This window comes from Bos taurus, chromosome 9 (assembly GCF_002263795.3).
Source record: "Bos taurus isolate L1 Dominette 01449 registration number 42190680 breed Hereford chromosome 9, ARS-UCD2.0, whole genome shotgun sequence".
In the NCBI taxonomy this organism is placed as follows: domain Eukaryota; kingdom Metazoa; phylum Chordata; class Mammalia; order Artiodactyla; family Bovidae; genus Bos; species Bos taurus.
This window is the reverse complement of record NC_037336.1, coordinates 52,797,312-52,814,293: the sequence shown is the minus strand read 5'-3', so window position 1 is coordinate 52,814,293 and position 16,982 is coordinate 52,797,312. Positions and strand designations below refer to the sequence as shown.

Sequence of the window (16,982 nt, the reverse complement as noted above, 5' to 3'; positions counted from 1 at the left end):
GTGGTAAAGAATCTGCCTGCCAGTACAGAGACGCAGGTTCGATCCCTGGGTCAGGAAGATCCCTTAGAATAGGAAATGGCAACCCACTCCAGTATTCTTGCCTGGAAAATTCCATGGGCAGAGGAGCCTGGTGGGCAGCAGTCCACAAGGCCACAAAGATTGGGACATGACTGACTGAGCACTACTGCTAGGATGTAGCCTACCTACTAGGTTTTCACCCTAGCTCCCATACTGGTTGTGTAACCTTCCTGAAATTACTTAATTTCTCTAAACCCTGATTTCCTAATCAGGAAAATGGGCATAAAATAGGACTTACCAAAAGGGCTTCCTGTTAAAGATGGTGGACTGAACACATGTCTACACTGCATCTTCAGCTGGTACAGAGTTCTTATTTTACAAGAGTATCACTTAGAAGCCTCCTTACATTTCAGTGTATTGTACTTTTCATCTGGAAAGCCTCCGCCTCTCTCTCTGCATCTTTCAGTGCTCCTCCACTTACCTTCCTCCACTATTCTAACCAACATCCAGCTTGCCTTTGGTAGGGCGATATGGTGCAGCAGAATGTAACAGATGGATTTGAGTCTCAGCTTTACCAGTTCCTAGTTTTTTTTTTTTTTTTTTTTTTTAAACCTCAAGCATTTTAGCTTGCTGGGCCTCTGCTTTTTCTTTGGAAAAAATGGGTCCATAATTCTTATAATGCTAGGTCATTGTATGAACTGTATGTAATATTGCATGTAATATTGCATGTAATTACATCCTAGCCTCTTTATTTAAGTACTTGAATTGTGGTACTTCACCAGTTTTAATGCTTTTTGCACATGTGAGATACATATCAGCTTTTCAGTACATCAGCAATCAATTTAAAGTACAGCTTCAATTTTAGAAATTGTAAAATGAGAGGAAATTGTGAATCTCCCAGCTGAAGAAAATGCAGAATGTCTTGTACTATTAGGGTGATGCTAATGTGGATATTATGCCTTGGCGCTAGTGGTAAAGAACCCTCCTGCCAATGCAGGAGACATAAGAGACACAGATTCGATCCCTGGGTCAGGAAGATCCCCTGGAGGAGGACTTGGCAACCCACTCCGATATTCTTGCCTGGAGACTCTCATGAACAGAGGAGCTTGGTGGCCTACAGTCCATGGGGTCACAAAGAGTTGGACATGACTGAAGCTACTTCTCATTCTGTGTGGATGTTATCCCTTACTTAAACTGATGCTGAAGCTGAAACTCCCAATACTTTGGCCACCTCATGCGAAGAGTTGACTCATTGGAAAAGACCCTGATTCTGGAAGGGATCGGGGGCAGGAGAAGGGGATGACAGAGGATGAGATGGCTGGATGGCATCACCAACTCGATAGACATGGGTTTGGGTGAACTCCGGGAGTTGGTGATGGACAGGGAGGCCTGGCGTGCTGTGATTCATGGGGTCTCAAAGAGTCGGACATGACTTAGCAACTGAACTGAACTGAAAGGTTATAAACTATTTGAAGGACAGAGATCATTTTTAATTCTTTTGTGTCTGTCATCACATCTTGTTCAGTGATTATTGAAAATATATTAAGCCTTTAGTAGATACTTGAATGAATGAAGAGTCCATGTTTTAAAATTTAATGGTAAAACTTTCTCTGTTTGAAAATGGAGTTTGAATTACATCTAGATCATATGTTAGAGGACTGTGAACTGAATATTTTCTATTTGTTAGAAGGCAGTCATTAATAAGAATGTTCATTCATTGTCTGAATAATAACATTTTCATACAGATTTTTTTAATGAAATAAAGTAATTATATAAATGTAGCATATTGTTTTTTCTATACAATAATATTTTTGTCATACAAATATTTTTATGTATTCAAGATCTACATTTTACCATCTACAGAGATGCAGATAGTTGGTTTAATTTTCAGTGGTCTGAGAACTATAAGAAATTCTTTAATGAAAAAGTTTTCATGGCAACATTTTTAAAAAGCACATTAGGATGTTATAATTGCAGGTTAGGTTATTTTGACAAGACTGTGTAACTGATCTAAGCATTTTATGTTTCTATTCACAGAGGAGTGATGGAGCTAAAAATTAAAAAACTGGAAAGGGGTGTGTTAATGTGACTGGAAGAACTGACTGAAATGTTATATTTTATTTTGGTTCACAAGGTCTCCAGCTATATTCGTGAGGGTGACTGCATATTCATCCTTGTTCTCATTAGAGGAATTTTTAATATTCAGTGCAGCACTTCCTTTTAGGGCATGCATTTTGATAGTATGGGCTTCACAGGTGGTTCAGTGGGAAAGAATCCACCTGCCAGTGCAGGAGATCTGGATTCAATCCCTGATCTGGGACGATCTCCTGGAGAGAGGGAAATGGCAACCCACTCCAGTATTCTTGCCTGGGAAATACCATGAGGAGCCTGGTGGGCTACAGTCCATGGGGTTGCAGAAGAGTCAGACATAAGTCAGTAACTTAACAACAACATTTTTATAATATTCACTAAAACATTGTGATTTAATACATGCAAATAAGCTGGCCTTATGATCACATGTTCTTCATCCTAAAACAGGGATACATTATACTTTTACTTTTTCTACTTTGGGGGATTTTGTGAAAATAATGGTAGTCCCAGGGGGTTCAAGACAGTGAGCAAGATAGATATGGATCCTGCCTATATAGACAGGATGATCAGATTATTTATGATCGAAACTGGAAAACCACAGAGAATAAATGGGGGTGCAATTAGTAATTACACTGGGACAGTAAACAAAACTATGGCTACTCCAAGATGGCTCAGTCTCCTTAAAGAGCCACTGTCATGGGGTGGGTAGAAATGAGGCTAAGCCAATAGCTTCTAACCCCCCTTCCCCAAACAAGTAATTATATAGAGTGCTAATTATGCTGTGTGTTTGGATGTATAGGTGTTATTGGAGCTTATAGAAGAGTAAGGAACTGGGACCTTGGGGAGTTTTAGGGAAGGCTTCCCAGAGGAGGTGACCTTGGGACTTGCAGGATGAATAGGAGCTAACTAGGTAAAAAGGACACAGGAAGTTCTGGGCAGAGAAGATGGTTGGTACCAGTATCCTGAAGGGAGAGAATAACTCAATGTGGATGAGTGGATCTGCATGATAGATGCTGTACCATACTAGATGCTTTCAAATATGTAAAATGTGGAATAGAATAGTACAGAAGACCTAGAAACTCTACTGCATGAACTTTCATAGATTCCATGGATATTGGCTCTCCTTTCCTAACTAGATACATGTGGTTTCCTATCACCCTATTCAACACAATTGATGATTTGATGTGTCCCATAATTTTAAAGGGATTTCCTTTCTCCCTATTGCAAATATCTATTTATCTGGGATTATTGTGCTGGGTCAGTTTATACTAGCTTTGTGTCCTGGTGACCTTAAGTGAAATCCAGCTACGAAAAGATATTTATTTAACTTTTTGTCTCTTGATGTTTTTCCCTCTCTCATAGGATAATAAATATTCAGTATATAATTATATACTTATTTATGGCTTATATTGTTAAGAAGATCTTACTCTATTTCTTCTTTAATTTTCATATAATCTATATATTTTGATTTTAGTGTGACTTCAAAAGTAGTAGTATTATGGTTTATTATAAAACTTGGAATTAGAGCAGAATAATTAAGAATACAAACTTTGGAGTCAAACAATTTTGATCTCTGAGACTACCAATTTCTAGTCCTGTGCCTTTTGTGAATTACTTATACCCCTGCGTTCTTAATAAAATGAAAATGATATCATCCACATTAGGTTGTTGTGAGTATTAAATGAGATCATGCATATGAAGTACCTCTTATTGTAAGAGCAATCACAGAAAGCATTTGGCTTGTGGTAGTAGGTAAAGTTTGAACATTCTTTGGCATTGCCTTTCTTTGGGATTGGAATGAAAACTGACCTTTTCCAGTCCTGTGGCCACTGCTGAGTTTTCCAAATTTGCTGGTATATTGAGTGCAGCACTTTCACAGCATCATCTTTCAGGATTTGAAATAGCTCAACTGGAATTCCATCACCTCCACTAGCTTTGTTCGTAGTGATGCTTTCCAAGGCCCACTTGACTTCACATTCCAGGATGTCTGGCTCTAGGTGAGTGATCACACCATTGTGGTTATTTGGGTCATGAAGATCTTTTCTGTATAGTTCTGTGTATTGTTGCCACCTCTTCTTAATATCTTCTGCTTCTCTTAGGTCCATACCATTTCTGTCCTTAGTTGTGCCCATCTTTGCATGAAATGTTCCTCTGGTATCTCTAATTTTCTTGAAGAGATCTCTAGTCTTTCCCATTCTGTTGTTTTCCTCTATTTCTTTGCATTGATCACTGAGGAAGGCTTTCTTATCTCTCCTTGCTGTTCTTTGGAACTCTGCATTCAGATGCTTATATCTTTCCTTTTCTCCTTTGCTTTTCACTTCTCTTCTTTTCTCAGCTATACAACCATTTTGCTTTTTTGCATTTCTTTTTCTTGGGGACGGTCTTGATAACAAATTTCCCTGATGCCTTCAGCATCAGGGGAAATATTGAAGGCAGGAGGAGAAGGGGATGACAGAGGATGAGATGGTTGGATGGCATCGTTGACTCAATGGACATGAGTTTGAGTAAGCTCTGGGAGTTGGTGATGGACAGGGAAGCCTGGTGTGCTGCAGTCCATGGGGTCGCAGAGTTGGACATGACTGAGCAACTGAACTGAACTGAGTAGGTAAAGTGATTATTATTTATAATTTTAAATTAAAACAAAATAGCAGATATTTAATAGAAAGGGTTTAACATTATGATCTCAGGAATAAAGCCTGAATGATTGTCTTTTATAGAGTAAAAGAATTGTAGGGTTTTGTAAGACGGGACAGTTGTGTTCTTTTGGCCTAAATTTCTATTCAGTTCATAAACTGTGCTCTAATCACACATTGGACCTTTCCTGTTAGAATTGAGTCATCTCCACGTCTTTTTTGTTTGGAGGGAGAGCTTAGATGTTTTCACCCTCTAAGGTGAAAGCATTCCTTCACCCTAGAGGGTTTTTACCCTCAAAGGGCAAGCATCCTTGTTACCTTCAGGAATGATGTTCCATGCAGGAAAGTATACCAGTGGGGTACCTTGAATGTTTACCTTTCAAACTAAAGGGATATCTAATATCATTTATTGCACACCATGTGATGGTGTACTGGTATTAAGATATAATTTGCTTTTGAACTATGGTGTTGGAGAAGACTCTTGAGAGTCCCTTGGACTGAAAGGAGATCCAGCCAGTCCATCCTAAAGAGCTCAGTCCTGGGTATTCATTGGAAGGACTGATGTTGAAGCTGAAACTCCAGTACTTTGGCCACCTCATGCGAAGAGCTGACTCATTTGAAAAGACCCTGATGCTGGGAGGGATTGGGGGCAGGAGGAGAAGGGGACGACAGGATGAGATGGCTGGATGGCATCACCAAATCGATGGACTTGGGTTTGGGTGGACTCCGGGAGATGGTGATGGACAGGGAGGTCTGGCGTGCTGTGGTTCATGGGGTCACAAAGAGTCGGACACAACTGAGTGACTGAACTGACTGACTGACTGACTGGTATTAAAAATATACCAATTTATGAAATAATCAGAATTAAAGATAAATTATCATAAGTAATACATAATCTAATGATACTATAAAATATATGTAGTAAAATATAAGAAATGTTCAGTTCAGTCGCTCAGTTGTGTCTGACTCTTTGTGACCCCATGAATTGCAGCACACCAGTCCTCCCTGTCCATCACCAACTCCTGGAGTTCGCTCAGAACTCACGTCCATTGAGTCGGTGATGCCATCCAACCATCTCATCCTCTGTCGTCCCCTTCTCCTCCTGCCGCCAATCCCTCCCAGCATCAGAGTCTTCCAATGAGTCAACTCTTTGCATGAGGTGGCCAAAGTACTGGAGTTTCAGCTTTAGCATCATTCCTTCCAAAGAACACCCAGGACTGATCTCCTTTAGAATGGATTGGTTGGATCTCCTTGCAGTCCAAGGGACTCTCAAGAGTCTTCTCCAACACCACAGTTCAGAAAGCATCAATTCTTTGGTGCTCAGCTTTCTTCACAGTCCAACTCTCACATCCATACATGACTACTGGAAAAACCATAGCCTTGACTAAATGGACCTTTGTTGGCACAGTAATGTCTCTGCTTTTTTATATGCTATCTGCTGCTGCTGCTGCTGCTAAGTCGCTTCAGTCGTGTCCAACTCTGTGCGACCCCATAGACAGAAGCCCACCAGGCTCTCCCGTCCCTTGGATTCTCCAGGTAAAAACACTGGAGTGGGTTGCCATTTCCTTCTCCAATGCATGAAAGTGAAAAGTGAAAGGGAAGTCGCTCAGTCATGTCTGATTCTTAGCGACCCCATGGACTACAGCCTACCAGGCTCCATCCATGGGATTTTCCAAGCAAGAGTACTGGAGTGGGGTGCCATTGCCTTCTCTGAATATGCTATCTAGGTTGGTCATAACTTTCCTTCCAAGGAGTAAGCATCTTTTAATTTCATGGCTGCAATCACCATCTGCAGTGATTTTGGAGCCCCAAAAAATAAAGTCTGACACTGTTTCCACTGTTTCCCCATCTATTTCCCGTGAAGTGATGGGACCGGATGCCATGATCTTCGTTTTCTGAATATTGAGCCTTAAGCCAACTTTTTCACTCTCCTCTTTCACTTTCATCAAAGAGGCTTTTTAGTTCCTCTTCACTTTCTGCCATAAGGGTAGTGTCATCTGCATATCTGAGGTTATTGATGTTTCTGCCGGCAATCTTGATCCCAGCTTGTGCTTCTTCCAGCCCAGCGTTTCTCATGATGTACTCTGCATAGAAGTTAAATAAGCAGGGTGACAATATACAGCCTTGATGTACTCCTTTTCCTATTTGGAACTAGTCTGTTGTTCCATGTCCAGTTCTAACTGTTGCTTCCCGACCTGCATATAGGTTTCTCAAGAGGCAGGTCAGGTGGTCTGGTATTCCCATCTCTTTCAGAATTTTCCACAGTTAATTGTGATCCACACAGTCAAAGCCTTTGGCATAGTCATTAGTGAATTATAAATAACAGTAATTTTCAGGGATTAATTCGTCCTTTAACTCATTTTTAACTCCCAGCCTTTAAAATGGTGTTCATTTCACTAAACATTGTAGAATGGAACAGATTGTAATTAGATAATTTCTGAAGAGAACTAATTTAGTGAGTTGGTCTCCAAACAATAAAGGAAGTTATCTTGAGATTTTTAATTGCTGTATTTGGAATGTCTGAAAAATATCAATAAGGTGTGTCCTTTAATTTTGTATTATTGTAACTTTTAGGATTATTGTTCTGTATTCACCTAGTTATTGGGAGCATTTTAAAATATTAAAATTTCAGAAAGATTAAGGGTTTTTCATGTCTCTGTAATAATAATAATAATAATAAATATCTTATGCCATCTTATGCCATCTTAAAGTGTCCATCTCTGTAGTTTTTGTGTTAGGCAATAAGAACCTGGAGTTTATAACCTAGTTTATGAAGGGAATATGTAGCAGTGATGGGTTGCTAGGAAAGTCTCTGAGCTAGTTAAACAACGTGTCATGAATTATTCTGATCCTCTTTATTGCTCAGTTCTAGTGAATTAATTGAAAATGATGCTCATTTTTAGATTTTTCAAAACTTAAATGAAAAGTATAGGTATACTATTTTCAGTAATTAAAAAAGCAAGAAATAAGTATGAATGTATGAAATGTTTAAAACAACCTGATGTTTGACAACAGTGAAATGAATCCTTAGCAAATTATGATATATTTATGTAGTTTAGTATAGTTTGAAGGTTTGGATATGGTGTAGCAAATACTATATTATAGATTGGAAATCATAGGTCTCTCTTTTATAAAATTAGCAGAAAATAGGCACAGCTTTACATATTTCTTTCATGTGTTTTTACACTGTTTTTGCTTTTCAAAATTAAACTTAGAAGAGAGCCTGTTTAAGATGATTCAAACTGGAATTAATTTTTATGCTTGGGTGTATTAGAAAATGGAAGCTAGACCTTCTAATGGGAGTTGTAAAACATAGTCATGGATTCAGTGTTTATATATGTAAATATATGTTTTTTATATTTTCCTTTTCTGAGTCTTTTCCATTATAAGTATTATAAGATACTGAATATAATTCCTTGTTCTATATTGTAAATCATTGTTTATTTTGTATATTGTATATATCTATTAATTCCATACACCTAATTTATCCCCACTTCCACTTTGGTAATCATAAGCTTGTTTTCTGTGTCTGTGTGAACCTGTTTCTATTTTGTAAATAAATTCATTCATATTATTTTTTTAGATTCTACTTATAAGTGATATCATAGAATATTTGTCTTTCTCTGACTTTACTTAGTATGGTGATCTCAAAGTCCATCCATGATGCTGCAAATGAGAAAATGTTTTTCTTTTTTATGGCTGAGTAATATTCTTTTATATACATACACATGCATACATATATGTATATATACTACATCTTATTTATCCATTCATCTGTTGATGGACCCTTAGGTTGCTCTCATGTCTTAGCTGTTATAAGTAGTGCTGCTATGAACATTGGGGTACATGTATCTTTTTGAATTAAGAGTTTTAGTATTTTAAGGACTCGCCGTACTGTTTTGCATAGTGGCTGCACCAATTTACATTCCCACCAATGGTATAGAAGTGTTCTCTTTTCTCCACACCCTCTCCAGCATATATTATTTGTAGACCTTTTGATGATGTCCCCTCTGATAGGTGTGAGGTGTCAGACAGGTACCTCATTGTAGTTTTGATTTGCATTACTCTAATAATTAGCAGTGTTGAGCATGTCTCATGTCCCTGTTGGCCATCCATGTATCTTCTTTGAAAAACTGGCAGTTTCTGCCCATTTTGGATTGGTTGTTTGTCTTTTTGATATTGAACTGTATGAACTGTTCATGTATTTTGGAAATTAAGCCCTTGTCACATTGTTTGCAAATATTAATATTTTCTCTTAGTCCGAAGGTTGTCTTTTCATTTGTTTATGGTTTCCTTTGCTGTGCAAAAGATTGTTTGATTAGGTCCCATATGTTTATTTTTGCTTTTATGTCTATAGTGAGTGTTGTTTGGAAAGCTGGACTACCACGTGTACATCCATGAAGTTAAAACACTCCCTCACACCATAAACAAAAAGAAACTCAGAATGGGTTAAAGACTGTCTATGGAATTCTCCAGGCAAGACTACTAGACTGGGTTGCCTTTTCCTTCTCCAGGGAATCTTCCCGACCCAGGGATTGAACCTAGGTCTCCTGCATTGCAGGCAGATTATTTACTGTTTGAACCACCAGGGAAGCCCCTAAATATAGGACATGACACCATAAAACTCCTAGAAGAGAACATAGGTAGAATGTTCTCTGACATAAATCGTAACTATTTTTTAAAGTCTTAATTTTTCCCTCTGGCCATCTGATGTTTTAATTTTTAATGTAACTCTTTAGCTATTTTTGGTTCTCAAATTTTAATTTTTTGTCCCTGAAATTCTAATAAGGTGAAAAAACTTTAAAACTTATAAGCATTCTGAAACCTTGCCTATCACAAGAGCATTCAGTCAGATTGTTGTATCTTGTCTATAAGACTCTTCAAGATTTGAAAGTATTAGCATCATGAAGGCCCAGAGTATGTTTGTTTTTTTCTTTTTTTTTTTTGCATTTAAGTCACTGTGCTTTTCTTTCTTGTCTTTTCATTTAGCTGGAATGCTTGCCAACTCCTCTGCGACCTTCTGAGGCTGAGACCCTGAGGAACCCAGCTGGAGAATGCCGTCTGAACGCTTCCTCAGGTGGGCACTGTAGGATACGTCTTGGCTTGGGGTGGTGAGCCTTGTGTGACTTGAAATCCTCCTACTGCAATGTCTAGGACCGAGCACAGGGAAGGCACTCAACAAGTATTGAAGGAATTAAAGCAAACCAGTCTGCGAGTGTGTGTGAATTTAGTTTGGTAGCACAAGGGCTAACCACTAAGATGTAATTACTGCCCAAACTTAGATATGTTTAATGGTTAAGTATTTCAAAGAATACTTTTTTATCCTTTTTATCTTTTCTTTATTTAGGATGCTAACCTCCCTCAAACTAACAGTATACATCCATAAAGATATATGATGTAATAAATAATCAGAAAACTACATATACATGACTATTGTCCCTTTTAAAGCAATCATTTGACATGTAGTTAGTATAAAAATATTAATGAGATGTTTTTGCATTGTTTTATTTCATACTGTGTCTTTGACATCCAGTGTACATTTTCTGCTTAGAGCCCATCTCAATTTGGATTGCGCACGTTTTACTCAGTAGCCACATGTAGCTAGTGGCTATTATATTGTACAGAGCAGGTTTAAGGAGTTCCCCAGAGGAAAGGGTATTGGGGTTGCCTTGCCGAAGACAGGTCACCCTCTACTCTCACTTGTAAATTTCAAGGTGGCAATATTGCTTCCATGGAAGACCTTTCCGAATTGTAGAATGACCTTCAAACCTGTATACCCTCGGAAAATGTGGCTCCTGTCTTATGTTTTGTTTGTTTGTTTGTTTAGTATTTTAGGAAGCTTTAGGAATATGTTTTTCCTTCCTTCTTCATCCATTCCTCTGTCAATGGATGTTTAGATCGCTTCCATGTTTTGGCGGTTGTAATCTGTGCGGCAGTGAACATTGGGGTGCGTGTATCCTTTCTGATCATGTTTTTTCCCAGATATATGCCCAGGAGTGGGATTGCAGGGACATATGGTAGCTCTGTTTTTAGTTTTTTAAGGAACCTTCCATACTGTGCTCTATAGTGTTCTGTACCAGTTTATATTCACACCAGCAATTTAGAAGGGTTCCCTTTTCTCCACACCCTCTCCAGTATTTTTTGTTTGTGGATTTTTTTTTATGATAGTCATTCTGGCTAGTGTGAGGTGATATCCCATTGTAGTTTTGATTTGCATTTCTCTGATAATTAGCAGTAGTGAACATCATTTCATGTGCCTGTTGGCCATCTGTATGTGTTCTTTGAAGAAGTATCTATTTAGGTCTTCTCTCTGACGTCATTTTTGGTTGGCACCAGGCTTGGAGGTGCTATTGGCATCTAGTGAGTAGAGGCCAGGGATCCTTCTAAACATCTTACAGTGCGCAGGATAATGCCCATAGCAAAAAACGTCAGGATGTCAGTTTCACTGGGGTTGAGAAACCCTGCTCTAGATCTGGCATCCAACCAATATAGCACATGGAAGGAGATCATGGTATCGGTCTGCCACCACTAAGCAAAGTGTTATTTCTGGCTACCACGATCCCTATGGATTCTTCTCCAAATTATTTATTACTTTAAATTCGCCATCTCTGACACTGTGATCCCACTGCCATCTGTCCTCCATGGCACCATCATCTCTGCGATGGACTTTCCGTCTCTGCTGCAACACAGACCTTCCTTTCCCCCCTTTCTAACTTTCCTGTGCCCTGTGGAGCTGTTGCACCGGGTCTTGTTTGTGCTCCGCTGTGTCATCTCCCTCACCCTTTGAAGCTTTGAGCACCTCCTGCCTTCACTGGGCCCTGTCTTTGTCTGGGGCACCACTTGTTCTGTAGCGCTCTCAAGTGGTGGCCTTATTTTCTCAGTTCTCATGTACTTTATCGATGAGTAAAGAGCTTGTTGTCAACCTGGGGCATAGGTTTGCTTCTCAGTCTTTACTCCTTATGTTGGTTGTCTGAGAAAATGACAACAAAGACGGGCTCTTCTGAAGGTGGTGCTCGTCAACTCTTGCCTCCTCTCCTCCTCCCCACGTCAGCAGGGTGACTTCCTCTCATTCACTGTGCGCTTGGCGTTGGGCCGACAGTCTCCTCTTCACCACAAACCCTTTACTCCTTCTCGGTGCCTCCGTATTCACAGGGAGGATCTGCCTGACTCGATGGCCTTGGATCTTCTACCTGCATGTAGCCTTCTCCCTCACCAAGCCACCTACTCCCGTGGTCACGCCATGGATCTTACATCCCCAGAAGTTGCTCAGTTTCTGAAACCACTGCATCCGCCTTTTTATTCCTACCAGGACCTTCTCTCCTTCCTGCTTCCTGATTTACCTACCCTCATCATGGTGGTACTTTGACCTCATTGCAGCGTCTCATTTAGTGGCCGGGCCACTCCACCAAATCCATCAATATTTTCCTTCTCTCATTTCCCTTCTTAACCAGTTTAGAATCTATTGCTCTTTTAAATCCTTAATTTCTCTTGCTCTCTGCATTTGCCTGACAAAACCCCAACCCAGATGATCCCAAATATCTGTGTTTTCATGCCTGCATTGTCCAGTGGAGGTTGGTTCCACTGAATGTTTAGATTCAGCAAGCAAAAAAATAAAATGCCCTAGGTTTTAATGCATGTTTCTGCTTCATTTATTTCTTCCCTCCTGCTACTCAAAAAGGAGTCCTTTCTCAAAACTGAGCCCAGCCCTGCTTCTGTGTTTTGAATCCTGTCTTTCTTATCTTCTCGGCAGCTTTTGACGGTTGTCTCTCATGTGTGTTCTGGAGACATAGCTGTGCTTCTGTCATTCTCTCCATCCAGGTGATTTTTGCACCTCTAGCCAAGACCTCTTTCTGAACTTCAGATCCTGCTCTAGGCCTGTGCTTGTCCTCAGGGTTCCAGCCGTGAGTATTCTATAGACTCGGTGTCAGGGCCTTGCTCCCTCCTGCCACAGGATCAGAGCACTTGCTGTTCCTCTGCCTGTAAAACTCTGCTCTCCCCTTTGCCATGGTAACTTGTTCTCATCCTTCAGCCTACAGCTCCAGCATTACTTCATCAGAGAGGCTAGCTTATTTGATTAAAGTTTAACTACCTCACAAAACTGAGGGTTCTGTGAAGGCTGCTAAAGTGTTCATCTTATCTCCAGAACCTGGTATAATACCTGGCACAAGATAGTAAATGTTTGTGTGAATAAAGGAAGGAAGGAATGAAACAAGATTGTCCATTTATAAATACATTCCTTTCTGCATAGTCTTCATTATTTCTTGGTCATTTACTAAGCATATTGCATCTTCTTTGCTTATTATTTTGACCCTTACTATTGTTAGCATTAATTTAGAAGTATTTACAAATTGTAAAGTGTTCTATTAAAAATAAATTTAAGTTCCTTGGTGTTTTTTTTTTTTAACAGCCTGTCCACTTCCCAGGTGGTGCTAATGGTAAAGAATCTGCCTGCCAGTGCAAGATATATAGAGACGTGGGTTCTATCCTTGGGTCAGGAAGATACCCTGGAGAAGGAAATGGCAGCCCACTCCAGTATTCATGGGATTCTGGGAAATCCCATGGACAGAAGAGGCTGGCAGGTTACAGTCAATGGGGTCTCAAAGAGTCCGACATGACTAAGCAACTAAGCTCCACTTAAATAAATAGGGTTCTTTTAATATTAATGTATTTAATTTGTATTAAAATAGTTTGACTGTAGAATGGAAGTGATTAGGGCACAGTTTATCAATAGACTGAACTGAGATAATCATGCATAATCCTAGTTCTGTTAGGTTTTTCTTGCCCAGTCCTTTTCTTTTTGGTGTAATCTGTTTAGGAAACGGGGATCTCTACAGTACTTGACTATTTGATATACAAGTATGCAACACCTTATTGGTAACCTCACTTGAAAACTACTTGCATATATTTTGTGTATCTAAATGCTAAGTAAACATTGATATGGAAACTGACTTGAATTTTTAAATTTGAATTTCAGATATTTAAAAACCAGATAACCATTCTGGAATTTATATATTATAAACTGAGTGACCTCAGTCAAAATTTATGCTATAAAAATGAGACTCAGAGATTTCTGTGATCAAAAATGTTCACTGTGAGCTTTAAGTGTGGTTTGTGATAATGCAGTGCTTCCCTGTGAGTGAGCTGTACCATGTTATGAACTTCGTGCTCTGCATTTGATTTTTTAATTTTTATCATCAATTTCAGAATGAAAGTTAAAGATTTAAAGTCATGAATAGTTCTGTTCCTTGAGATCTCATTTATTTATCTCCCTGTTACTGGATGCTACATTTGACCAATCAGATGGTTGCTCCCTGGCATCACTAAAAAGCAATTTCTTGCTCAGGGAGTCTGGGGCTTCCTGTGTTGTACCTGAGAGGGGTAGGGCCCTGTGAGAATCAAGAACAGCCAGACTCAGCAGCAGCCTGATGGGGTGTCTGAAACCCTTATACAGTTCATGTGGAAAGACATGAGGAGCGTATCCCCAGGGAACTTGTAGACTGTCCTGTAAAACCTTAGCGTGAAGTATATATATCATTTAATCTTTTCAAACAGGCATATTTTTTTAAAGTTAAAGGAAGCTAGTAAAAAGGATTTTAACAAAATATTTTATTTAACCCAATATACCCTAGATGTTGTCATTTTGACATGTAATCAGTATAAAAATATTGAGATATTTTTGCATTCTTTTATTTAATTCTATATCTTTGACATCCAGTGTACATTTTCCATTTAGAGCCCATCTCAACTTGGACTGCCCACGTTTTACTCAGTAGCCACATGTGGCTAGTGCTGTTATATTGGACAGTGCAGGTTTAAGGAGTTCCTCAGAGAACAGGGTACTGTGGTTGCCTTGCCAAAGCCAGGTCACAGGTCACCCTCTGCACTCACTTGTGAATTTCAAGGTGGCAATATTGCTTCCATGGAAGACCTTTCCCAATTTTAGGATAACCTTCAAACCTATATACCCTTGGAAAATGTGGCTTCTGTCTTATGTTTTGTTTGCTTGTTTGTTTAGTATTTTAGGAAGTTTTAGGAATATGTTTTTCCTTCCTTGTTTCCCAAGGAATGGCAGGGCACTGCTCTAAGTTGGTAGTTTGCTAATTTACAGAAGTTTGATGCCAAGGAAACCATTTGCGGGCATATGTCTGCTCCCCACCCTAGTTCACAGGTGGTGCATAACAGTCTTTGAGTCACCTCCTCCCTGGTTTATGAGTATTGGCTTTATCCTATGGACCTATGGCCTTGCAGCTGTGTTCCGTGGCTGCGTGTGCCTTCACACTTAAAGAGTTGAGGTCTTTTGCGGATTTACATCTTGAGAGTTGAGTGGGAAGTTCCTTTCAGAATACAGTACAATGACTTGTTGATTAATAGGCCTTTATTTCTTGCCAAATGTTGGAGTATTTGTTTGTGCTTTTAAGGATTCCTAACATATTGGTTCCAAAACATTTGGTATCTTGTGCCAAGTGTTGCCTTAAATATTTAGCATGCTGTTTTCTTTAAGCTTGAATATTTCAAGCCCAGCTGAATGATCCTGTGAAATTGTGCAGCATCCCAATTGTTTCAGAGCTGAGCCCTTAATTCTTGGCCAAATTTCAGTTTACAGCTACTCTTTCCCTGGCAAGATTTATTCTCTGTCAATGGATATCTGAAATGCAAACACTGATTCAGTCTTAATAATAAGGATGTGAATTGTGGCTCTGTATTTGGAAAAATGAGTAAGGAAACATTATAAGGCAATTATTTTAATATATTCTCCTGTTCCACTACAAATGAAATTTCAAAATACATTTATTTGGCATTTAAGGTATATTAAAAGGGAGAAAAGTTATGAGAGTTTCACATAAATGTTCTAAGATTATCATAATTAAAATCTATTTTCTCTCTCCAAACTTAATCATTGCAAAGATAAATGTTTTTGAAGCATGATTTCAGACATTTCTTATCACTATCTCATGTTATTATGCTAATGTGTATTATTTTTCAAAGATACTTTGATTTTGAGATTATGCACAATCTAAATATATAATTAATGTGGACTTTGTGATTTTTTCCCCCTCTAGCATAGATTTTTGAGATCTTAGATGATCATTTTTTGCCTTTGTTTCAGGTTTTTTTGTTTGTTTGTTTTATTTTTTAAGCAGGAGGACAAATGGCATTATTATATTCATGGTAATAGATTCTCAAAATACCTGCTCTTGGGCCATCAGGTTTCTTATCTGTGAAAGACATATTATTACCTGCCTCATAGTGTTGTTATGAAGATTAAATGAATTAATAATGTAAATCACTAAGAATAATTCATGGAACATAGTAAGGACTTTGTGCTTGTGAAATGTATAAAAATGTCATCCTTTTAGGAAAGATTTTTCAAAGACTGTCTTAAAGCTTATTTAGCTGATATAATACTTCTATTACTACTCTGCCCCTTCATTTCTTTGAGCCATGCTAATTAACTCCATTCTAGCCTTTGCATAGCAATATGTATAGGAGTTATTTATGCTTCCGAGCATGATTTTCAGTTACTGACTTTAAAAGTCTGCCTATAGCTAGAGATGCTAGATGAATATTTGATGACAGTAACCATTTCAAAACGCACTGCTGTATTTCAGCTGAAAATAATCCTCCCACCTTCCCACGAGAACTTACTATATCATCACCTCCTGTCAAATTTTTTTTCTTTCAGTAGTTCTGACATTTCTGAGGCTCCCCAGTCAAAAATGTCCAATAAAGCTTATTGGCAGCACTCTGGCGTTTTATGGGAAGCATTTGGTTTCCTTTAAGATAGTGATTTATGCTGAACTGTAATTTATCAGCCAGCTGGCACCACAGCCCTGTCAGATAAACCAGCCATGCAGGGTAGACTGGTGGTGACGCCTTGGTTCCCCTGAGCGGCTCTTTCACATTCAGAGGAAGGAACTGGACACAGGAGTTGTCAGATTGGGAGAGACAATCTCACCCATTCCTGTGGCATCTTTACTCGACTTCAAGAAGAGTCCACAGGCCAGAAATAGAGCTTAATAGTTCCTGTTCTCAACTCCTCTTAGTCCAATGCCGATTCTGAGATTCCTAGAGCGCCATGGAAATTTTCATGTATCTAAGCTGGAATTGTTTATAACTATCTACAAATTCAGTTTGCATTTGGTGTTTATTAGCATTACTTCATACTCTTTTAGGAAGATGTGGGGTTTCACCCAGGAGTTTTGAAAGGACATGCAATGAATATTTTAGGTTAGGGTTGGA

General features: G+C 38.9%; 1 protein-coding gene across 1 annotated transcript in view; it reads left to right on the top strand.

Moving 5' to 3' along the window:
- The window catches only part of KLHL32 (kelch like family member 32), a 221,017-nt gene that overhangs the window by 28,612 nt on the left and 175,423 nt on the right, over window positions 1-16,982 (top strand). Inside the window, 1 exon segment of the mRNA XM_059889874.1 lies at window positions 9,732-9,819. Within this exon segment, the coding sequence (XP_059745857.1) occupies window positions 9,797-9,819 (23 nt within the window). The 5' untranslated portion in view covers window positions 9,732-9,796.